Source organism: Oratosquilla oratoria, chromosome 20 (genome assembly GCF_046742065.1).
Source record: "Oratosquilla oratoria isolate Oo_2021 chromosome 20, ASM4674206v1, whole genome shotgun sequence".
NCBI classification, from domain to species: Eukaryota; Metazoa; Arthropoda; class Malacostraca; order Stomatopoda; family Squillidae; genus Oratosquilla; species Oratosquilla oratoria.
The window spans coordinates 3,394,540-3,419,679 of NC_134796.1; the positions used below are offsets into that span (position 1 = coordinate 3,394,540).

A 25,140-nucleotide genomic window follows, 5' to 3' on the forward strand; every position below is an offset into this window, starting at 1 on the left:
CCAAATATCAGTGACCTCTCATATGACCTCAAAATATCTGAAGTCATATGTCCTGAACGGTTGTCCAGATTGACCTTAAAATTTCAGAAATGTGTTTAGAGCCCTAAAACTACCCAGAAAACCATGCACACATATTCTATGAAAAGGTACTCCTACGTCTTTGCGGCTCTCCCGAGGCAAAAGCCATTGTCCGAGTGACCCAAGCTCACCAACTCTTCCAGGCGACGCCCCTTGGCGAACAATAGGCGCAGCACGTCTCGGGTCAAGCTACCTGAAGTCCTCTACTTGAACAAAGAAGCCAGCAGGACATCTGCGCAGACAAAAGCCTAATCCGGCGTCTCGCCGTCGCCCAAGTCGAAGCGACGAAACCTTTTATATACCAAGTTTTGGCAACATAGTAAATGTATATATAAGATGTTTCTGGCAACCTTCCGGGTCTTGAACGGAGCTTACCTTGTATTTGTAGGCCATAGAGCTGTCTGGCACATTAAAACCAACAACAACCACCAAACTTTACTTAGCCACTTAAATGTACAGTAGAAGTTGAACACTATAGAATGCCCTATAAGGAAATAATAAGCCTAATTAAAAACGGTGAAGATGTCTAGATAGATATAGAGGAAAAAAGAAGTGAGGCGTTTAATGAATATTATTTCATGGTATTTACAAAGGAGAAGTTAGAAATGGTACCAGACTGCAACTGGATCTTCAGTGGGGATGAGGGAAGTAGACTATCATCAGCATTAGTAGGGAAGAAGTAGTAAAACAAATTGATAGACTTTAAGCTACAGAATCCCTGGGTTCAAGCATTTTTTTTCTGAGAGTGCTTCAAGAGTCTAAATTTGAAATCTGCGACCAGTCAAGGGAAATATTTAGTAAGTCGGTAGACACAGGATTATTGTCTATTACTTAGGGGCAGGTAAATATTCTTTCCGTTTTCAAAAAAGGGTAATAAATCGTCTATGCACAGCTACAGGCCAATCAGTTTGACGTCGGTTATATGTAAAATGCAAGAATCAATAATAGCTAATAGAATCAGAGATCACATTGAGAGAATTTGATTCGTGACTCACAACATGGGTTCACCAAAGGTAAGCCATGTGTAACTAATCTTTATCTTTTTACATAAATGTCTACAAGGCATCAGATAATGATAGTTATGACATCGTTTACCTTAGCTTTAACAAATGGTTCGACAAGGTGCACCCACCAGAGACTACTAAATGAAGTCAAAGCTGATGGCATAGGAGGAAAAGTGTTTGAATGGAATAGAGCATGGTTTATTGACAGAAAACAGTGGATCACCATAATGGTGTAAAATCCAAATGGCGGAATGTTACTAGTCGAGTTCCCAGGCTCGGTTTTGGGTCCCTTATGGTTCATTATGAATATAAACGACTTGGATAAGATGGTTGTTAGTGATGTTAGTTTGTGGACATTACTAAAATAGGACCCCAAATTAGGTCAGGTGAAGACGCCACGATACTGCAGGAAGATCTTAATCATGTAGTGAGCGCTGAAACTATTTGTTGTTTTAAGAGAAAGTCAGATAATTTCATGGATGAGGACGATAGATGGTAATGGACATGGAACTGCCTTGTGTAGGCTTTATGGTCTCTTGCAGTCTCCTTCAGTCTCATGTTCTTATGCTTCACCTCTTAGTTCTCTCCTTCCCCAGTATTTTACCTCTTCTATCCTCCCTCCTACCCCACTCCCAGGGCTTATATCTATACGATCGTATTGTAAGCTTTGGATGGGGAGTGTAGCAAGGTTTAAAGCCGTTATGCATTTAATTTGTAAATAAGAATTGCGAAGTATGTGGAAGGCACTCCTTCCTTAGATGATACCACTCCCAAGCATACATTCCATTGCACCTCAGAGTAATTACCCTATGCAATCATCTGAAATGGGCGCGAGTGGATGAACACATGACTCGATGACATGAAGTGTGGGTGTAGACTACACGTGCATGTGAACTGGATATTGTGTATTTATTGCCCTGTATGTAACAGGTGTGTGGAATGTAGTTGAACTTGATGGGCATATAGTTGAAGGGGATAAAAGTCTTTGAGACAAACCAAGTGCCAAGTGGGAGTGAGGGAATTGTGAAATTTTGTGACGATTGGATGGAAGGTGGACTGTTACGTGAAGGCTCTCATTGTGGGCTCATTCTGTATATGTATATACTATTCACACACACGCACATGGACACATGTGCGCTCGCACACACACACACGTGGTATTGACGGCGAAGATTGGAACGTAATTTTCGTGGATTTCAGCAACGAGGGAGTACCTGTGTTGTATTAGTAGGGAAGGGGAAAGCTCGTGGTGTAGTGGGCAGGTGAAGAAAAAAGAGAAGGGGAGGCATTATTGAGGAAAATGGAAAAAAAAATGAGGAAGGTGAGGATTGGGCCTTGGAAGTCAGAAGGGGTGTAAACAAAAGGTGTGCAGACGACACAGCCGAGGTCGAATAGGTGAGCCAAAGTATCAAGAGTAGGGATATAGATAAGAGCAGCTCAATGGAAAGAGTAATTAATTACTTCTATGGATTTAATGAGGGAGGAGATGACAACCTCCCCCGACTAGTAAGTCTAGAGGAGAAACTAACAAAAATGAACGAAGCATGGGAGGTTAGGTTTAGCCAACTAGCACTAGTCACACAAAGAGTTGATAAGCTGGAAGAAATAAAGAAGGAAAATCAAAACTTAACTAAAGAAATAGAAGAACCAAAAAGACAGTTAAGAGAAGTAAAGGGTGAGAATGGGGAATTAAAGAATAATAATAGAGAATAAAGAGTCCATAGCAAAAGAAGTAAATGGTTGTAAAAAAAAAAAAAAGTCCAAGGGAATAACAAAATTGAATTTAGAGATATAGTGAAACAACATATGAAAGAATAAACTAAGGACACAGTTATTAAAGTGGTGAGAGAGGAGAATATAGTAAGAGACTTAGCAGATAAAAATAAATGTATAATTATATTAGGAATGGAAGAGAAGCATAATCCAAATAGGATTACTAGAGTAAAGGAGAAGGAAAAAGTAAATAAGGTATTAAAAATAGTTAAAGAAGATGAACAAGAAATAGAGAAAGAAATTGAAGAAATATATAGACTAGGGAAATACAATATAGATAAAACCAGACCAATTAAGGTTAAATTCAGGTCACAAACGACAGCAGAGAATGTCCTATCAAAAACAGGGAAACTATCAAAAAGTGATCAGTATAAACAGGTATGGATAAAAAGAGAGATGAATAAAGAGGAAAGAGAGGAAGAGAAAAAAAAAGAATCAAAGCTAAGGAAAAAAACGAGAACAAAATAGAGTCAGACAAAGAGAAATTCTATTGGAGAGTAGTGGACATAAAAGTGAGGAAATGGTTCATATTAGAGAAAAACGGGAGGGAAACAGAAAACAGGATGGAGGTAACAGAAAATTAAAAGTGTCTTTCACAAATATAGATGGTTTAATAACAGGCTTGAATGAACTGAATGATTACCTGAAGGAAAAAGAACCTGACATAATGGGAATTGTAGAGACAAAATTGAAAGGTCCATTACCACCCAACAGTGTAGGACATGGTGCATATAATTATTGGATTAGAAACAGAGAAGTAAAACAAGGGGGTGGAGTTATGTTCCTGACTAAGGATATAAATGTGAGGAATGTTATATATGGAAAGAATAGAGTGAAGATGATCATGATGAAAATAGAGAACAAGGACAAGAAGAGCAGGAAGTTTGTGTTAAATTATGTGCCTCCTAAAATGGCTTTGTGGAAGAGAACACAAGAATATGTTAGAAGACACAAGGATAAACTAAATAAGGTAATGAAAGATGGAGGAAGAATAGTTATAATGAGTGGCTTTAATTGTAAAGAAATCTGCAGGGAAGAGGTCACAGTGAGAGGGGGACACAACCTATGGGGAAGTGTACTACTTGATATGAATATAGAGCATACAATGACACAATGGATACAAGAGAATACTAGGCTAGGTATATAAATGAGGACGAACCATCGAGACTGGACTTAATAATCACATCAGAACCTGTAATAGTGGACAAGATTGAATATAAGACACCACTAAGTAAAAGTGACCACATATTAGTTGAACTGGAACTAAATGGGGGAAAAATACATGGGAAAAAACGAACAATATAGAAAGGGAAGATTGATGTATGGAAAAACAAATTTTGATCAAATAAGAGAATTTTTTTGAAAAAGCAGACTGGGAAAGAATACACAAGGAGGAAACAACAGCAGAAGAGAAATGGAAAATTTTGACAAAAATTTATAAAGGAGTGGGAAAGTATGTTCCAAGACAAAAACAAGAAAAAGAATATGTAAAATATTGGTAAACAAAAGATGTAGGGAGCTAAGGATGTCATAGAAAAATGTAAAGGTCAACCAAAATATTTTATAGATTTGTAAACAACAAACTGAAAAACGAACAAGAATTAGTGAAACTACACAGAGGAAATAGAAATGGCAGAAATTATGAACAAGGATTTTAAATCAGTGTTTATGAGGGAGAACATACAACTTAAGAGATGTTGAGTGGGAGGAGAAAGTCCCCCCTATGAAAGAGAAGTAACAAGGAAAGAAATATTGAATCTCTTGAGTAATCTCGATGTTAGGAAATTACATGGACCAGATGAAATGACAAACTGGATTTTGAGAGAATGCAGGAACGAACTAACAGACAAAATACATAGTCTAATAAACAGTTCATTGAAAGGAGGAAAAGTTCCAGAAGATTGGAAAAGAGCAAATATAGTACCAATATATAAAGGGGGAAACAAGGAAGACCCTACTAACTATAGATCGGTCTCTCTAACAAGTACGGTAGCTAAAATTTGTGAAAGAATTATCCAAATTAGATGGGTAAGGCATTTGAAAAAAAAAAAAATGTACTAAATCCAAGGCAATTTGGATTTAGACAAGATCATGTCACAAACTTGATGTGTTACTATTCAAGACTAATAGATGTAATACAAGAAAGAGATGGATGGGCTGATTGTGCATTTCTAGAACTGAAAAAAGCTTTTGATAAGGTGCCACATAAGAAATTGCTTAAGAAATTATAAACTTCAGGAGGAATACAGGGCAAACTGCTGAAGTGGATTGAAGACTTCTTGCATGATAGAAAAATGAGAGTGGTGATAAGAGACAAACATTCTAATTGGGATGAAGTGATCAGTGGAGTTCCACAAGGAACAGTTTTGACCCCAATAATGATTGCTATATATATTAATGATATGGATAAAGGAATTGAAAGTTATATGAGCTTCTTTGCAGATGATGCAAAACTGTTGAAAAAAGTGAACACTGTAGAAAATTGTGAGTCGCTACAGAGTGATCTCAATAAAGTATGGGAATGGAGTAGGAAGTGGGAGATGGAATTCATTATTAAGAAGTATAATGGAATTTGGAAGAAGCAAAAAAAGAATAGTGGGATCATATAAATTAGGAGAGGAAGAAAAAAAAAAGTGTAAAATGAGAAGGACCTGGGAGTCATTTTTATGAATATGTCCCCTGAGAAACATATAAACAAAATTTTTGGAGAAACTTATCATTTGATAAGAACAATCAAAGTGGCATTTACATACCTGGATGAAGAAATGGTGAAGAAAGTACTAGTCACTTTGATAAGACCAAGATTGGAGTATGTGGTAACGACGTGGTCACCAAGTACAAAAGAATGTATAGCAAAACTTGCAAGAATACAAAGAGCAATTACAAAATTGGCACCAGCGCTCTCAGAACTATCATATGAGGAGAGACTAGCGAAACTTGAGCTACAGACATTAGAGCAAAGAAGAGAGGAGACTTGATAACTATAGAATCATGAAAGCCATAGAAATTATTGATAGAGAGGATCTAATAAAATGGGATAGTAGAGATACAAGAGGACGCGGTAAGAAGATTAAAAAAAAACAATTATAGAAGAGACCTGAAAAAGAGCAGCTTTCTCCACAGGATAATAGATGTTTGGAACAAGTTAGATGAAAATGTGTGTGCAAAAACAATACAAGAATTTAAAAACAGGCTAGATAAAACGAGATATGAAGACGGGACACCACAATCATAGCTCCCCTTCCTGTAAAATACATCTAGGTAAATACAGTTGATGTAGTGTCATCTCATTTCCTTCAAAATTATTATCTAATCATTGGTTTCTTTGTCTAGTTCCTCTGTAAGTACCAGAGTAACAATGTATTACCACAAATGCCATTGATAAGTGCAAAAGACAAGGCTCAGTTATGGATTAAGGTGTGGTAGACCAATGCTGATAAGGGCACCCTGAAGGCAACTGATGCTTTGCCTTGCCTTGATTTGGTTGCCAAGGGTTATCAAATGCTGTGATATCATATCATGTTGTTGCCACATACTTTTGTCTATCACCCACAAGACCATTCTTGTGTAAATCTGTATACCTTTGGCAAGTATTGTAAAAAGTAGAAGGATTGATTATTAAGTATGATTGATTGATTGATTGCAGGTATCATGAAACCATACAATTTCTGTCTTTATTTTGGCTACAGAGCCCTCTGTGAGGGGCACCGTCTTAGCCTTCCAATAGGGAGGAGTTTGTGACATTAAACAATAAAAAAAAAAAAAAAAAAAAATATGGAGATTGAATTTTTATTTCTAATTAGTATTTTTTTTTTCAGCATCTTGTGGCAAAAGGGAAGGAGGACCCAGAAGTGAGTACCTATGTAACTTTAAATAGAATTTGTTTTATCTAGATTATTAACCTCACAAGGGCAGATATATTTATTAAGGATTGTATTTGCTAAGGCCAGATGCAGACAAAAATAAGGCTGCAATTAATCAAGAACCTCACCCCACTCAACTTCCATTTTGTTTAATGTTTGCCCCACAAGCTGTATGATGTATGACAAAAAATGCTCCCTGGAGGGCAAATTTGGTATTGAAGTGGTTCTTGATTTATCATGACATCTCACTGTGGAGTCAGTCCACTAAGTAGGCTTGAATGAACTGGTACCAACCAAACAGAGTTTATCAAGTACATCACTGAGCTGGAATAATTCTTAACTAAAGTGCATTGAAATACTTCAACCTACACAGATATTGATTACTTTATTTGATATAAACGATTGTTTGTATGTCATTAAAGAGAGAATTTGGGCAATGGATTGATTGATATAATAATTTGAAAAACAAAAGGGTATTTTCAATTACAGTGGTACCTCAATATATGAGCAGAATTCGTTCTCTGACCAAGGTTGTAACTGAATATGCTTGTATCTCAAAGCAATTCTCTTTTTTAAAATAACAGAAATTATGTTAATTCATTCCAACCCTCTAAAAACACCCCAATGTGCCCAAAATTATAGCAATAAATGTATTTCTAATTAAGATTACACATGTAATATACTTTACAAGTACATAATAAAATGTATGATAATAGAAAATGTGGTTTATTTTATTTATTAATTTATTTTATTTATTTATTTTTTTTACATGATTAAACTAGGCTATTTACACACTAGCTTAAATGTAAACATAGGCCTAATCTTAATTGTTACTTTTTTTTTTTTTTAGCCTAAAATTGACTGCTACTTTTTCTTTTATATTTTTCTTCACATCTTTTTTTGCCTTTTTTGGCACCTTTTTTTCACTTTCGCGTGCAGGTCTTTTGAGTAAAAACTTATCCAAGGAGGTTTGTTCCCACTTCCCTTTCAAAATGTTAGGAAATGCTATAGGCAAGCATCATTAAGCAGCACTGATGCACAACCAGTATCCATATTTTCCAGATGTTTCTTTTTAATGAAACTAGAAAGCTCCCACATTGCCAACATTTTTTTTAGCTCAGTTGTAGAGATAACCTCCTCCAGCTTTTCCCCCTCCTTGCTACTAACCTTTTGCAAGATCTCTGTGTCTTGCAGCATCTGTAGCTCTTTCAGCTCCTCCATTGAGGGTTCCTCCTCATGGTCCTCAACGAACTTGTTGACGTCTCCTTCATCCTCTTTCACACCTATAGACTTTCCAAGGGACACAGTCGCCTTCAACACTTCCAGATTGGGATCAACTTCAGGTTCAAATCCTTTGAAATCCTGTTCAAGCACAATGTCAGGCCATAACTTTTTCCAAGCAGAGTTCAATGTGGTTCTGGTAACCCCTTGCCATGCCAAATCAAGAATGTTTAGACATAGAACAATGTTGTAGTGCTCTTTCCAGAACTCACAAAGGGTTAGGTTGGTGTTTTCAGTGCCCCCAAAACAACTGCAGAACAAGTGCCTGGTGTAGAGTTTCTGAAGTTAGCGATGACCTGCTGATCCATGGGTTGGAGGAGAGGGATGGTGTTGGGTGGGAGGTAGAGGATCTTCACAAAATTAAACTCGTCGAGAATGTCATCTTCAAAGCCAGAAGGGTGAGCAGAACCATTGTTAAGGGTTAGTTATGCTTTCAATGGAAGGCCATTTTCATGCAGCTACTTTTGACAGAAGGACCAAAGACAAGATTTGCCCATTCGGGAAAGAATGCCTAGTGATCCATGCTTTTGCATTTGCTCTTCACATAACTTGCAATTTTTTTTTAGATCTTGTGAGTCTTAAAAGCTTTGGGATTTTTGGAGTGATAAACAAACAGTGGCTTTATCTTTAAACCACCACTTGTATTTGCTCACAATGCAAGAGTCAACTGATCCTTCATGGGTTTGTGGCCTAGCAGCTTCTTTTTCTCTGCCATTATGAAAGCCCTTTGTGGCAGCTTCCAGAACAATCCCATTTCATCACATTTTAAAACTTGTTGGGTAATGTAGCCTTCTTTCGTAATAATATCAGCAAAACCTTGGACATACTCCTCAGCTGCCTACATGCCCAAGCTTACTGCCTCACTATGCCTCACCACTGAGTGAATACCTGGTCTTCTGTAGAAATTCTCGAACCATCTGCAACTTGCATTGAATGATTCGTCTGGTGGCTCATCTGCTGAAGCTCCTGGTGTCTTTTTTCAAGTTGCTATAAACGATGTGTTCCTTTTTGCAGATAATCACCTTCATTATGGTGTTGCCTGCCAATTGCTTCTCATTCACCCACAGCAATTGTAGCTTCTCCATCTCTTCATGGATATTTGAATTCAAAAGAATGGTAATGCCTTTGGCTGACGTTAAGGTCTTCATCACTTCCTTTTGTTATAAGATCATACATATCGTCAATGTACTATGCTCATACTGCCTTGGCAGTTCACATCTCACATACACCTCCCCCATATTTTTCTATTATTTAATGTTTAGTTTCCATTGACATCATATGCTTTTTCTTATCACCACTCTCCTTGGTACTCGATTTCTTTGGGCCCATGATGTGAAAGAACAAAAAGTTGAGTACAAAAGCAATAAACAAGCTAAACACAAGCACATGAGCAAACACAAGAGATGTGTCTGAATGTAGTTGACACATGGAACTGAGCAAGAAAGGGCAGCAGCTGATGCTGTGTGCTCTGTGCACCACAAGTAGAATAGCTGCAGCATCAGGAAGCTTGCTCCTATCTTGTTTCTGCTCATAACCCAAGGTAAAAATTGACCAAGCTGCAGCTCATGTTTCAGAATACTCGTATGTTGAGGTACCACTGTATTGAAGTGTGCACAGGTTGTTATCACCAGGTAGATAATATGTGAAACAGTGTCTAACAAAAAGGTAATTTTTTATTTGCTTTCACAGAATCCAACTCTTCAGAAAGAAATCTTGGATGTTTTGTGCCATTTAATCAACCTCAATGATCAGCAGGTATGATGTAGTCTGTTTTCTTTGATTTTAACTTATCTGTTATAAAACTACTTAATTGGGTGTGTATTTACCTAGATGTATTATACAGGAAGGGAGCTATGTTCGTGGTGACCCATCTTTGTATCTTTCAGCATCAAGTTTTTTCTTAAGATTATTGGGATGGTTTCATGGAGGGCAGAGGTAGAAGGAGTGAACATGAGGGGGCGTCCAAATATGAGATGGATTGGTGGGGTGAAAGGGGCATTACAAAAGAGAGGAATGTCTGTTGTGGAAGGACAGGAGTGGATAGAAGAGGGGGAGTGGGTGGGGGATTGGGGGTGAGGGATTATGCATGAAAAATAAATTTACCCAGCCTGAAGGGAATTCTCCCTGTCTTCTCCTTTTCTGCATGAGGGGACAGAGTGGGAGGGTCACCAATTTAATGAAGTGGCCATGCTGTGGATGTGCTGTGTCTTGCAACACTGCTTCTGATCCAGGGCAGTGGGCAAGATGCAGGGATGACCCGTCATCCAGGAAGAGCCAAGATAAGAGGGATGGGAGTGGAGTGTGTGGGAATGGAATGGGCGGGATTTTTTTTTTTTTTTTTTTTTTTTTTTTTTTTTTTTTTTTTTTTTTTTTTTTTTTTTTTTTTTTTTTTTTTTTTTTTTTTTTTTTTTTTTTTTTTTTTTTTTTGCTACCTCCAATATAAGTGGGGAAAAGCCTTTGGTATATGTATGTATATATACTGTACTGTGTCTGTGTGTATATATATATATTTTGCAGTATTTCACAAATGACATGTGAATATATTGTGCAGAAAAACCACTGGTAAATAAGAAACGTAGTCCAAATGTTTTTGTCTATTTAAGACATCATCAAGGGAATACCTTGATGATGTCTTAAATAGACAAAAACATTCGGATTACGTTTCTTAAATACCAGTGGTTTTTCTGCAAAATATATATATATGTGTATATATATATATATATATATATATATATATATATATAAATATATATATAGATATATATATATATATATATATATATATATATATATACATACATACATCAAGGGACTCTTACCCCATATAAAAGAACCTGCAAAGGCACACACCCACTCTCACCCACTTCTTTTCCATCCACCATCCAATTGTTTACCTCTCTTCGTAGTATTTTATTGATTAAGGATCATCCCAGTTTCCTGCCCACTGCCGGGACCAGAAAAAATGGAATAAGACACAATACATCCACCGCAGGGCTGCTTCATTTACTTGGCAACCCCCCGTCCTTGTCCTCTCATGCAAAAAAATAAAGAAGATAGGGAGAAATCTCTTCAAGCTATGTCAAAATATCATTACACAACCACTTGCCACTTATACCTATCCCCTATCTTCTCCCTTCCCTACTCAACAGATCCCCTCTTATTCAAAGGCCCTTTCACCCCATCCATCCATCTCATCTTTGGTTGACCCCTCTCATTCTACACTCATTTCGCTTTTCTTTCTTGTCTCATTCTCTCCATGTGCCCAAACCATCCCAATAATCTTTTATCAGCTCTATCTGTGCCAACTCCCTTTCTACACCAGCTCTCCACCTTCTCATTTTTCATTCTATTCAATCTTGTAACCCCCACCATACTTCTCATTCACTTAACCTCTTCTGTACCTTCTTTGATTTTGGCATAACTTACTGTGAGAAATATATTTCTCAAATATTTGAATCCCTTGCTAGATTTATTCATACCTTGGACAAATGGGGAATGTTTGTTTAGGAGGGAAAGGAGAAGGCAAGAGATAGTTGTAAATGGAGAGAGGTTGTGAGTGGATGAGAAATTGATGCAGCCCAAAGGGGTTTCTTCTTGTCTATTCTGTAAATTTTGGAGTAGATATGGGGCAGGGGGTATGAAGGAGTGGAGGTTAACCAGCTTCAGCTGTTGGGCCCTCTTGTGGAGGTGGTGTGTCTTCTAACATTACTTCTGACCTGGACAGTGGACAGGGGACAGGGATGGCTCAACCACAAGAACTTCAGATAAAGGGGAAAACGAAAGGGTGATGGGTGTGATATGAATGAAGAGTGGGTGCATACCTTGACTGTTGACCTCCCTTTTAAAACTTATGATGTATTTATACATGTATTACTTGTATTACTGCAATATTGTTATTACTATTATGTATCAACATTATTATCATGTATTTTTTACTTCCAGAAATTGATAATATCACAAATGCGTGAAAGAAAAAAAACCACTGACGTAAACAAGAAATATAAGCAGAATGAAGTAAATCTCTTTTGTGAGGAGCAGTTGGTGCAAGAACCAAATCTTTCTGATGATGAGGATGACAGAACACAGGAAGAACCTGTAGACTACTCAAGGAAGGGAAAGAACCATGTTTCCACTAGTTCTGTTGTCAGAGCAGACAATGAAAATGGTCATCTTGTAGAAAGAAGAATGGAGAGGAAGTATGTAGAATGCAATGGCACAAACCCATCAAGTCCAGCATCATTAGTCAGTCCATCAAAACCACATGATTACGCCAATGGGTACCATGGACCTGTCCCAAGAGGGGAAAGGTATTTATTGCTTTTCTTGATCCTAATTTATAGATGTTTTGACAAATACCAAATATTCTTATTCAACTAAAGACTGGATCTATTTTACTAACTATCCTTCAGGGCTGAGGGAATTCTCTTGATACTCATTTTTTCAGTTGATTTAACTCAATTTCACTCGGATTAATTAATCAGGACCCCCAACAGTCCATAATCTGCCTCTAAAGTTAAATCATCTAGCTTTAGCCAGAATAGAATCATCATAATGCACCTCTACTTTGAAGGGGTAACAATATAAATTTATATCTATATAGCAAAAGCTTCTTCCCTATTATAAGGAAAGTAGCCAGTCTTTCCTCACTTGTTCCTTTCATATGCAAAAACCATCACAGTATTCATTGATCAACCTCATTTCTTGCTCTATCCATCCTCATAAATCCCACTATACTTTTGAAACACTTTGTGCCTCTAAACTCTTCTTTCTCCTTCCCTTAAATTCCAAGTGTCTACACCTTAACAGTGTCATAAACACAATCACACCATCAATTTTATTTGATTTTTTCTTTCTCATGGTACTTTTCATTGTTCTCTTTTTCTGCATGAGAGGACAGAGAGGGGGGTCACTGATATTTCTTTCAGCTTAACTTTGTATTGTTTCCTTTTTCTTTCTCTTAGTTTGCTCACCTTCAACACTTCTCTGCCTCCCTCTCATTTCTTTCCCCACCACTTAACCTCCACTTTTTTTTTCCTTCCACCAGATAATCTTGACATTCCAATACACACTCCCCAGAATACATTTACATCCAGAACTCTTCTGATCCTTTTTGGCAACACTACATAGTCCATTAACACCCTCTTTACTGCTTTCCCACCACCCTACCCCATGCACATTTAAGCAGTTCCTCCTTTAAGTATGTTCATCTGCAATCTTTGTTTCTCTTTTGTCCTTTACTATATGAGGGGCATTCAAAACGTTTTGGCAACAGAGGTAACAAAAACAAAATTAATAGAGATACACATCTATTGAACCTCACACTCCTTCAACACACTCTCCTCCAAGGTTTACACAATTCTGGAGCCATATCATCCACTTGACTAAGCACCCAGAGTACTCACAAGCAGGTATACTTTTCTGCATTTATCCTTCTGGCAAGGTCCTATTCCCTGTGAAAATTGATCCCAGCAAGTTTTTCTGACAACTTAGGAAGTAACCAAAAGTCACATGGTGCCAGGTCAGGACTGTAAGGTGGATGGTCAGTGAGTTGCAGCTTGCTTTCCTCCACAAACTGGTGAGTTTTGACAGCAGTGTGACTGGAGGCGTTGTCATGGTGGAGGTGAACCTTTCCTGAGGCAAGGCATATGGGCTTTGTTTTCTTTTAGATTTTTCACTACTGACTTGAGAGCTGTTTCTGTATAGTAAGTTGCATTAACATTGATCTTTGAGCACAGTAACAATGGATACAGGGCCGGTTGAACTGAAGAACACGATGAACATTTGCTTTTATGAGCAAAATCCTCCCTTGGCACTGCTGGGTCATGCATCTTCTCCAAGCCAAGCCATGTTTTGTCTCTTGTGTGGCACTTGGAAAAAGTGAAACCACTTAATCTCCACTTTTCCCTTCCACCAGGCAATGACCTGACAATCCACTGCACTCTCCCCTGAATACATTTGCATCCAGGATTCTTCTAGTAATTTTTGGTAGCACTGCATAGTCCATCACCTTCTTGACTTTCTTACCCACCACCCTACCCCATGACCATGCATACTTATGTTTGCCTCTCTTCTTAAACATTATATTTACTATCATCAGTACTCATTTCAACTTTATTTTTTTCTGTTGCTGTAATTCCTTCTTGCCACGCCATTACAAAGGCAAAAAGAGAAGATTTGGGAATGTTGATAAAAGAAAACTTTCACTGAACAGTCAGTTAGATTGTGGGAGACACACATGGATTGATGTAGAATATTAAAGTGGCTTTTACTATATGGATGTAGAGATTAGAAAAAAAGGAAAAGAAAAGAAAGAAAGAAATCCTTCCAAGACTGGATATGTTAGTGATATGGTTCCCAGAGTTAAAGATATAAGCAAGATTGATAGGATACAAAAGTTTGCAACCAAACTGGTTTACAGCTTTGCTGATAAGTCAGACTAAATGCATTGGAGCTGCCAGCATTGAAATATCAGAGAGAAAGAGGTGGCTTAATTTCACTGTTCAGGTCACTAAAAGGTATAGTCTATATTGATAAAAAAGATCTTTTGATTAAATATGGAAGGGCTATAAGATGTCTTTAGAACAAATTGAAAAAGACTGTCTGAAGGATGTGAAGAAATAATGTTTTCCATACAGATATATAAATATTTAGAATAGCTTAGAAGGAAATATAGCCCAAACTGGAACATTACAGGAATTTAAATCTAAGTATGACAATTGGAGAATAAGGAGTTATAACCCAAATTAGAATCATAAGTGAATTTGTAGCCAGGCACGATAAATAGCTTAGAAGGAAACATAACCCAAACTGGAACATTATAGGAATTTAGATCTAAGTAAGACAGTTGGAGAATAAGGAGATACAGCCCAAATTAGAATCATAAGTGAATTTGTAGCCAGGCATGATAAATAGCTTAGAAGGAAATATAGCCCAAACTGGAACATTACAGGAATTTAAATCTAAGTATGACAATTGGAGAATAAAGAGATATAGCCCAAATTAGAATCATAAGTGAATTCGTAGCCAGGCACGATAACTGGAAAGTAAAAGAAGGGACCCCACAAGTGTTGCTCCTCAACTGGAGGGAGGTAACCAAGTCAGTAGGCAAGCACCCACTCCCATCCACCACCCTTTCCTCCCTCTCATCTTAGCTCGTCATGGATGATGGATCACCCCTGTATCCTGCCCACTGCCCTGTGTCAGAAGTAGTGTAGTAAGACAGCATATCCACATCTGGTATTCTACAATTAGGTGAAATTTGATGAATATAGTGAGAGTATCTTTCTCCCTGCTCCACCACCACAGGGTAAACAGAGAAGGAACAGGTAGAGTCAAAGAAATGGTAAAGAATAAGGTCAAGGGGACAGCATTAATGCAAAAACATCTTGCCATTCATCTTGAATTGAAACAGAAATATATGACTCAGGTCTGCAGAGGCACCCCAAAAGCAGCCCTAATTACTGACCAGGTTACCATGCAGCCACCATGGGATTCCAATTACTAATGAATTTAGAATGAGAATGTGAAATAAGATTAGATTGGAGAGGGGAAAAAAGTAGGGGTTTTCCAAAAGGTGCATGAGCTAAGATGAGAGGGTAGAAAGGGTTGTAGATGGGAGTGGGTACATGCATTTTAACTTTGCTAACTCCCTTGTAAAGGGGGAAAAAACCTTTGATATATAGATAGTATATAGCATGATATCTTACATTAACCCCTTCACTTCGGGCCAAAATCTCGCGAGCAGCATTAGCTGCCAGACGTGCGATGTTGTGTCATAATACTCGCATTCTAAAAAATAAAGTTACCACTGTATATTGCTCGTTCTCTTTCACCCGTGAATATTGATAACTATAGAAAATATGATGAAGCCAGTTTACAGAGTATGGGGGTCACGCAGGTACAACTACAATATATATGATCAAGACGCCGACATCGGCATCCTTGTGTACCCACTTGCTCCTCATGACGCCTATGTAGGTATCATCGTATCGAAGGGGTTGATATTGCCAAATTACAGGGCCCTGTGTATCAGATGATAAATAGAGTATATTGTTACAATCATTTTGGTCCTCAGTTCTTCGTATCTCAAAATTATATCTTCCTATGTAGTTATTATCTATCTTATAAAAACTTTCTTTTCTCTCACACAGCAAAGACTTGCCTGTACACACCAGGAAGGACAGGCCAGGGGATGCCAGCAATGGATTCTTTACCTCATCTGAGAAAAAGACAAAGCTTTTACAACAGGAACCTGAAGACAGTTGGAGTGAAGATGTACATGATTTAGTGACACAAGAAGAATTTATGCATGCTCTGAGTAAGTTAAAGATGGATTGATTATTTAATGCCTTTATTGCAGTCAAATGTAGCCATGTTCATGATAGAATTGAAGTACATCATCGCTGCATCATTCACTACCATTAGATATTGTAGCATGGTACCTTTGAAGTGTTTGATTTTCTTTTACTTATATTTTTTCTTTTCTTTTCTTTATTTCATGGTTTAAGGAAAAAGTTGATAAATTCAGTGAAGAAAGCATTTGAAATCAGTTCCTCATAATATCATTAAAGAATGATTACAGTAATCTAAAACTTAAATCTGTTTTTGGAATATATAGATAGAGAACTTTTAAACAGATAGTGTTAATAAGTACATACATATACCAAAGGCTTTTCCCCTTACAAGGGAGGTAGCCAAAAAATAAAGGCATAAAAAACATTCCCACCCATTTCATCCCTGATACACTCCACACCCCTCCACCCTCTACCCTCCCTCTTATTTTGGCACCTCCTGGATGATGGGTCATCCCTGCATCTTGTCCACTGCCCTGGGTCAGAAGCAGTGTTGCAAGATACAGCACATCCACAACAAGGCTGCTTCATTAAATCGGCGACCCCCCCTCTCTCTCTCTCTCTCTCTCTCTCTCTCTCTCTCTCTCTCTCTCTCTCTCTCTCTCTCTCTCTCTCTCTGTCTCCTCATGCAGAAAAAGAGAAGATGGGGAGAAATCCCTTCGGGCCGTGTCAAATTTTTCTCACGCATACTACCTCACCCCCCATCCCCCCACCCATTCCACCTCATGGATCACAGCATCATCCATATACAACCATTTTCCATTCACCCGTCTTTTGTCCTCTCCTGTCCCTCCTCAACAGACATTCCCCTCTTCAATAAAGCCCCTTTCACCCCATCCTTCCATCTCATCCTAGGTCGCCCCCTCATGTTCACTCCTTCCACATCTGCCTACCATACCTCTTTTACTAGTCTTTCTTCACTCATTCTTTCCATGTGTCCAAACCATCCCAATACTCTTTCATCCACCCTATCTCCCAACTCCCTTACCACCCCTGTTCTCCTCCTCACCTCCTCATTTCTCACTCTATCCAGCCTAGTAACCCCCATCATACTTCTCAGACACCTCATCTCAAACACTTTCAAACTCCTCTTTTCCTCTCTCATATTCCATATATCTTCCCCATACAGTGCTGTTGGCACCATCACTCCTTCATCCACTCTCCTCTTAGCATCCATTCCCAAATGTCTATTCCTCATTACATTTTCCCAACTTTCATTTTCCTAGCTCCTTCCATTGCCACAATCAGTCTCTCCCTAACCTTGTCTAACATTCAATAACTCTGAATTACAGTACCCATCTACCCCATAAGTACCAGGTTTGCACACTTTGTCACATACTCCTTAAAACCCATTCTTTTATTCCTACCTTTCCTCTCTTTTCCACAACTTTTCATACTGCTCTCAGCTTTTCGTATTCTCTGCCCTTTTCCATCTCATTGAATTTATTAACTCCCTGCATTGCTATGACCCGTACCCTTTTCCTCCTCCATTTTCCCTTTACTCTCAGTTGCCCTTCTACTGTAAAATGTCCAAACATTCTACTCTCTCCCCTGAAAACATGAATGTCCATAACTCTTCCTATCCTTACTTTTGATATCACTACATAGTCTATTGATGTCCAGTCAACTACCCATCCATCCACCACCATTTCCTCTGTATACTTATGCTTTCCTCTCTTCCTTCTCACTGCTCTCAGCTTCTTGTATGCCTTCTCCTTTGCCATCTCATTGCATTAATTAACTCTCTGCACAACTCTGTCCCCAACTCTTTTCCTCTTCCACTCTAGTTTCCCTTCTACCAAAAAATTATCAGACATTTCACTCTCCACTGAAAACATGAGTATCCATAACTCCTCTTATCCATTTGATACCACTACATAGTCCATTAATGTCCTATGAACCACCCATCCATCCACCTCCCCCTGAATATTTATGCATGGTTCTCTTAAAAATTGTGTTTGCTATCATCAACTCCCTTTCTAAACACATTTCTAACATCTTTCCACTGAGATTCTTTTCTGACACCCCAGATTTCCCTACTACATCTAATGGTTCATCCCATTGAGATCTCCAACACCACTACATTCACATTCCTCCCAAATTTTTCTAAACACTCATTTAAATCTGCCCCAAAGGGTTCCCTTTCCTCTTCACTTTTCTCACTACCAGGTCCATATGCACCCACATCTCCTGTCCTAGTGTCACCATCACCCACTCCTTGAAGACACTTCCCTCCACTCCACCATGCACTTTCTTATCTTGTCACCAGTAACGTCACTCCATCCCTTCCTCTCTCCCTCCTTGCTCTCAACACTCTCCCCACCACTTCCAAACTCAAAATCACCCCTCCCTTTCAATTTATAAACATCACAAATACTCTTTGTCACAAACATAGAGCCAGTCTCTTCCCTTGTATTCTCATTTGTGCCACAACCACATACTTAACAACCTAAATTTTAGGGTTTGGTTTAGAATTTTCTCAGACCTTTTATGCCATGACTTTTTGTTTCGGTGAACATAAATAGAGCAGAATCCCTAGTCCCATCACTCCATCCCAGTTTGTTGCCTTTTATGACCTGGATAGAAATTGTAATGGCAGATTGTTTTCCTTCCTACCATAAGGGGTAAGAAGTAGTAAAGGACATTTCCAAGGGAATAGCAGAAAGGAGGGACAGTTGTGGTATGTTCCTTTATGATTAGAATTTTTACTTTAACATAGACAAATGATATGTGGCTTCAGTCTGTTAGGGTGCTCCAAACCAGCCCCTAAAACATTTTCTGCTTGTGATCATGCAATCACTACCCCCAGTACAGGTACTGCATTTCAGACACTTATCACTCACCAATATAGCTATTCTTTCCCTCCTTCACCCTCTTGCTTACCCCAGTATCTTACCTCTCATGTTCCTAAACTCAACCTTGCTTTTCCTTATCACTCTAAGTAGTTAATGTGTAATTGAATGTAAGGAAAAGCCATTAAGGATGGTGTGGTTAAAAATGAGAATGGGTAAAAAGTTGCCGTACAAATTATAGAGGGATTATCATATTTGTTTTCCTGATTGCAGGCCTACTCACCCTGAAGGAGTGTGAGGAGGTTGTAGTTAAGAGGACGGAAAGGAGGAAGCGAAATGCATTTTCCACTGTGTTCTCCTCCACCATATGGGAAAAGCCAGAGACGGTAAGTTCTCTAATAATCAGAAAACAAATATATATGTTGTGATCTAAAATATGGTGAGTGTTGATGGAAATACCATTAAATTCAGTGGTGAATATAAAGAGAAAAATTAAGAACTGTATGGAAGTAAAGATATATGCTGATATTATGTACGTACATATATATATATATATATATATATACATATATATACATATATATATACATATATATATACATACATATATATATACATATATACATACATATATATTATGGGAAAGGTGGAGGGGGAAACAAGGGTCTTTATCTGATTATCGAGTTTATTCCTGACTAGTTTCGCTTACAATAGCTTCAAGCTATTGTAAGTGAAACCGGTCAGGAATAAACTCGATATTCAGATAATGACCCATGTTTTCCCCTTCACCTTTCCCATAATTTGTCCCAATGTCTCTACATATATATATATATATATATATATATATATATATATATATATATATATATATATATATATATATATATATATATATATATATATATACACACACACACATACATACATACCAAAATACAAAATACAAAATTACAAAATAGGACGAGGGAGTCATATGAGAGGTACAAAGAAAAGAAAAGAGAAGTAAAGCAAAAGGTAAAGGAGGCAAAGAGGAGAGCAGATGTGAAGTGGGGTAAGAGTATGACAGAAAATTTTGAAGGTAATAAAAAGATGTTTTGGAAAGAAATTAAGAGAGGAAGAGGAGGCAAATCAAGTAGAGAAGAAAAGGTAAAAGGTGTAGATGGAGAGATGATAATGGAAGAGAAGGCAGTAAGGGGAAGATGGGCAGAATATTTTAGGGAGTTGCTAAATGTGAAGGAGGATAGGGAGGGAAAGAGAGTTGCAGTGGGAAATGCTAAGAAAATGAGAGTGATGAGTGAGGAAAATGGAGGAGAAATAAGGAAGAAGTGAAGGCAGTTGTTAAGATGATGAAAGCAGGTAAGGCACCTGGTCTGGATGGATGCCATGCAGAATGTCTAAAAAAAGGAGGTACAGTGATGGTGGACTGGCTGGTGAGGTTATTTAATGTTTGCTGGAGAGAGGGTAGAGTGCCAGAGGACTGGAGGAGTGCCTGTATAGTTCCACTTTACAAGGGAAAAGGGGACAAGTGTGAATGTAGTAGTTTCAGAGGGATTAGCTTGTTAAGTGTAGTAGGGAAGTCTTATGGGAGGATCTTGATTGAGAGGATTAGGAGAGGAACGGAGGGAGTAATTGGTGAGGAACAGTGTGGATTTAGGACGGGTAGAGGTTGTGTAGATCAGATCTTTGTGGTAAGACAAATATGTGAGAAAGCTATAGGAAAGGGGAAGGATGTTTTTTGGGCCTTTATGGATCTGGAAAAGGCTTACGATAGGGTAGACAGAAAGGCACTGTGGTAGGTTATGCAGATATATGGGATAGGAGGAAAGCTTCTAGGAGCTGTCAAGAGTTTTTATGAGAGTAGTAGAGCTTGTGTCAGGATTAGAAATGGAGAGAGTGAGTGGTTCGTGGTAAAGGTGGGACTTCGTCAAGGATGCGTTATGTTGCCCTGGCTGTTCAACTTATACATGGATGGGGTAGTGCGAGAGGTAAATGCAAGGGTAGTGGGTCAGGGATTGGAGATGGTTAAAGAAAATGGAGAAAAGTGGGAGGTGAGCCAGCTGTTGTTTGCTGACGACACTGCGCTTGTGGCAGGATCAGAGGAGGGAATGAGGAAGTTGGTGACAGAGTTTGGGAAAGTATGTGATAGAAGAAAGCTAAAGATAAATGTGGGTAAAAGTAAGGTGATGAGATGTACAAGGGGTGAAAGTGGCAGTAGACTGGAAGTGAGCATTAAGGGAGAGCGACTGGAGGAAGTGGATAGTTTTAGATACTTGGGTGCAAATGTGGCAGAAAAAGGTGGAGTGAAGGTGGAGGTAGAATGTAGATTGAGAGAAGCGAGTAAATGCCTTGGTGGATTAAAGAGTGTAATGAGGAATAGACATTTGGGAATGGATGCTAAGAGGAGATTGTATGAAGAAGTGATTGTGCCAACAGCACTGTATGGGGCAGAAACTTGGAACATAAGAGAGGAAGAGAGAAGGAGTTTGAATGTGTTTGAGATGAGGTGTCTGAGAAGTATGATGGGGGTTACTAGGCTAGATAGAGTGAGAAATGAGGAGGTGAGGAGAAGAATGGGGGTGGAAAGGGAGTTGGGAGATAGGGTTGATGAAAGAGTATTAGGATGGTTTGGACACATGGAAAGAATGAGTGAAGAAAGACTAGTAAAAGAGGTGTGGAAGGCAGATGTGGAGGGAGTGAACATGAGGGGACGTCCTAGGATGAGGTGGATGGATGGGGTGAAGGGGGCTTTGGGGAAGAGGGGAATGTCTGTTGAGGAAGGATGGGAGAGGACAGAAGACAGGGGTGAATGGAGAATGGTTGTATATGGATGATGTTGTGATGCATGAGGTGGAATGGGCGGGGGGGGATGGGGGGTGAGGTAGTATGTGTGAGCAAAATTTGACGCAGCCCGAAGGGATTTCTCCCCGTCTTCTCCTTTTATGCATGGGGGTATGGAGAGGTGGGGTTGCCAATTTAATGAAGCGGCCTTGCTGTGGATGTGGTATGTCTTGCGACACTGCTTCTGACCCAGGGCAGTGGACAAGGTGCAGGGATGACCCGTCATTCAGGAGGTGCTAAGATAAGAGGGAGGGTGTATGGGTGTTTAGTGTATTCAGGGATGGAATGGGTGGGAATGATTTTATGCCTTTTCCTTTTTGGCTACCTCCCTTGTAAGGGGGAAAAAGCCTTGGTATATGTATGTATGTATGTATGTACATACCAAAAGGCCCTTTGCCCCTGAAGGGAGGTGGCCAACCAGAGCATGCACCCACTTTTCTTCCACTCCATGCCTGTGCAGCACCCATTTGCTTTTTCTTTTATCTTAGCTCCTTGTGGATGAAAGGATATCTCTGTCCTCTGCCCACTACCCATGTCAGAGACAGTGCAGCAAGGCATAGCACCATCACAGCAGGACCCAACAGCCAAAGCTAATTTGCCCTCACCACTTCATTTCATGGCAACCTTTTCCCCCTCATCTTCTCATGAAGGAACAGAGCAGGCCTGAAGAAATCCCTTTGGGCCATATAGATTTATCCTCTATTCACAACTGCTCTTTTCTTGCAATATCTCTTGCCCCTTCCTTTTCCTCCTGAACAGACATTCTCCTTTTATTAAAGGTCCTTTTTACTCCATCCATCACCTATATGCATAGGGTATGTTTTGTACAGGCACTATTTTAAGGACTGCCTAGTGTAGGCCTTATGGTCTCTTGCAGTATCCTTCATTCTTATGTTCTTATGTTCTTTAATGGCATTTCTATAGACCAAGTCACCCAACATTCTCTTATGATAAGAAACTAGTCTCCACCCAAAAAAGAATGCTGATAATTTTTAACTTATGCTATCCTTCTGATGTGCTCCCCTATATAAATTTTTCCCATAACACCTGTGTAACTCAGCTTCTTGAGTGTCAAAATACCAATATACTCCATCCATTCCCTTCTTGGTCTCCCCCCTCCCCAGTTCACTCTACCCACCTCTACCTTTCAAGCTCTTTTTGCTAGCCTTTCTTCACTCATTCTTTAAATAAATACCCCCAAATCATCCCAGCATTCTATGAAGAACTTTGTATGCCAATTCTCTTTCTACGCCTGCTCTCCACATCATCTCATTTCTCACTCTTATCCTCATAACCCCACCATACATCTGAAGTACATTGTTTCAAACACATTTAAACACTTCTTTTCTGCCTCCCTTAAATTCGAATTCTCTGACTCATATAGTTTTATAGGCACAATCACCCAGTATCATGAATCACCCTCAGATATCTACTTTTTATAACACTTTCCATTCTCACATGACATTAACTTGCTTCCCTTGCCCTGTAATTTACCTCTACCCCCAGTCTTTTCTCCTTACCTTTCATAATTTTCACTCCTCTTTGTACCTTATCTTTTCTGATAACCCTATCATTTTCCTGTCCCGTCACTGTCATTTTTCTAGCTCCTCCTACTGGCACAATCAGTCCTTCCCTAACCTCCTCCAAATTCAACAATTCTCTGAAATGCTCTACCCATCTTCCCCTTACCACCTTCACATCTTTTAACATTTGTCCATCTGTACCCTTTACCTTTTCCTCTCAATGTTACTCACTCCCCTCACTTTATTTAAAACATATTTTTTTGTTATTCTTTTCAGTATTTTCTCTCATACTCCATCATTTTACATCTGCTCTCCGCATTGCCTCCTTCACCTTACATTTTTCTTCTCTCTTCTTGTACCTCTCATCCTTCATAGTTCTACCTTGCAACTAACCCACATATGTCCACCTCTTCTCCTACCATCTTCACCTCTTCATCCCACCATTCAATACCTTTCTATTTCCTCTCATCCTCCTCATCCCACATACTGTCTTTGCACAGTTTGTCACTACCTCCTTTAAACATTTGTTCTTCTACTTCCCTTCAATTCTTCACCATCTAAATTTCTCTCCACTTCTGGTATTCTTTCTTCTTTTCCTTTTCATTCAGTTTGTTAACTCTTGACACTTTCTTGCACTTTCAATTTCTCTTCTGCCAGAAAATGATCGACACTCCCCCACTTTCTCCCCTGTAAACATGAACATCCAGAATTATTTCTAGCTTTCCTTTGGATGCCACTACATTGCCCATTAATGCCCCTTCAACCACCCTTCTTTCCACCACTCTTTTCCATGTATATTTATGCTTGATTCTGTTCTTAAACAGTATTTGGTATCATCAACTCCCTTTCAAAACACATCTCTATCATCATCACTTGGCACCCCAAACCTTCCTCCTACTCCATCTATTGGCTCATCCTCTACTTGAGAATTCAGATCCCCTATTAGAGTTTCTGTTTGTTGACCAAAGTCAGTGCTTGCAATGGATTTAATTAGGATTGTTTTCTTGTTGATTTTTGGCCGTCAGGCCTTTGATATGCGGGCTGGAAGTTATATGGTTATCAAATGTAAGGCCAAGAATTTTATAGTTCTTTTCCAATGGGATAATTTGGCCTTTTAATTTTAGTATTGGGCATTTTTTTTATTCATGGTTGTCTGGTGTGATCTGTTTTGTTTCATTCATTCTTTCTGTGTGTCCAGATGACTGCAGCACTCTGATCTGCTCTGTCTGGCAGCTCTTCTCAACCCTCATATTCTCTGCCATGCCACATTTCTCACTCTCTCCATTCTTGTAACACCTATCACATATCTCAAACTCCTGATCTCAAAAAACATTCGGACTCATTGTCTCTGTCTCCCATACATTTAGAATCTCTTTTCAACAGTACCATGGGCTTAATCGTTCCTTTATGATGATTCAATTTAATGTTGCAAGACCCCCTTATCAGAAGGCTAGGATGGTGCCCCTTACAGAGAACTTTGTAGCATGGAATTTAATGAACCATGCCCTTGGTTCAACTCACCAGTGGCAAAGTTTGAACTGCCATCACCTCAATCTCTGCCACAAGTAGTGACACCCTAACCTTCTCAGCCAGCAAGCATTCCATCACTCCTTTACACAACCTTCTTTTTTTATTCA

General features: G+C 38.9%; 1 protein-coding gene across 6 annotated transcripts in view; it reads left to right on the top strand.

Annotated features, from left to right (window-relative positions):
• The window catches only part of LOC143036376 (uncharacterized), an 89,767-nt gene that overhangs the window by 49,722 nt on the left and 14,905 nt on the right, over positions 1 to 25,140 (top strand). For all 6 annotated transcript variants that reach the window (XR_012967348.1, XM_076203636.1, XM_076203634.1 and 3 more), the window contains exons 2-6: positions 6,674 to 6,706; positions 9,689 to 9,754; positions 11,942 to 12,306; positions 16,150 to 16,316; positions 19,416 to 19,528. Coding sequence is in view for 5 of the 6 variants with exons in the window: in XM_076203636.1 (XP_076059751.1) it covers positions 6,674 to 6,706; positions 9,689 to 9,754; positions 11,942 to 12,306; positions 16,150 to 16,316; positions 19,416 to 19,528 (744 nt within the window). In the remaining variant the exon portion in view is untranslated. The remainder of the gene's footprint in view (positions 1 to 6,673; positions 6,707 to 9,688; positions 9,755 to 11,941; positions 12,307 to 16,149; positions 16,317 to 19,415; positions 19,529 to 25,140) is intronic.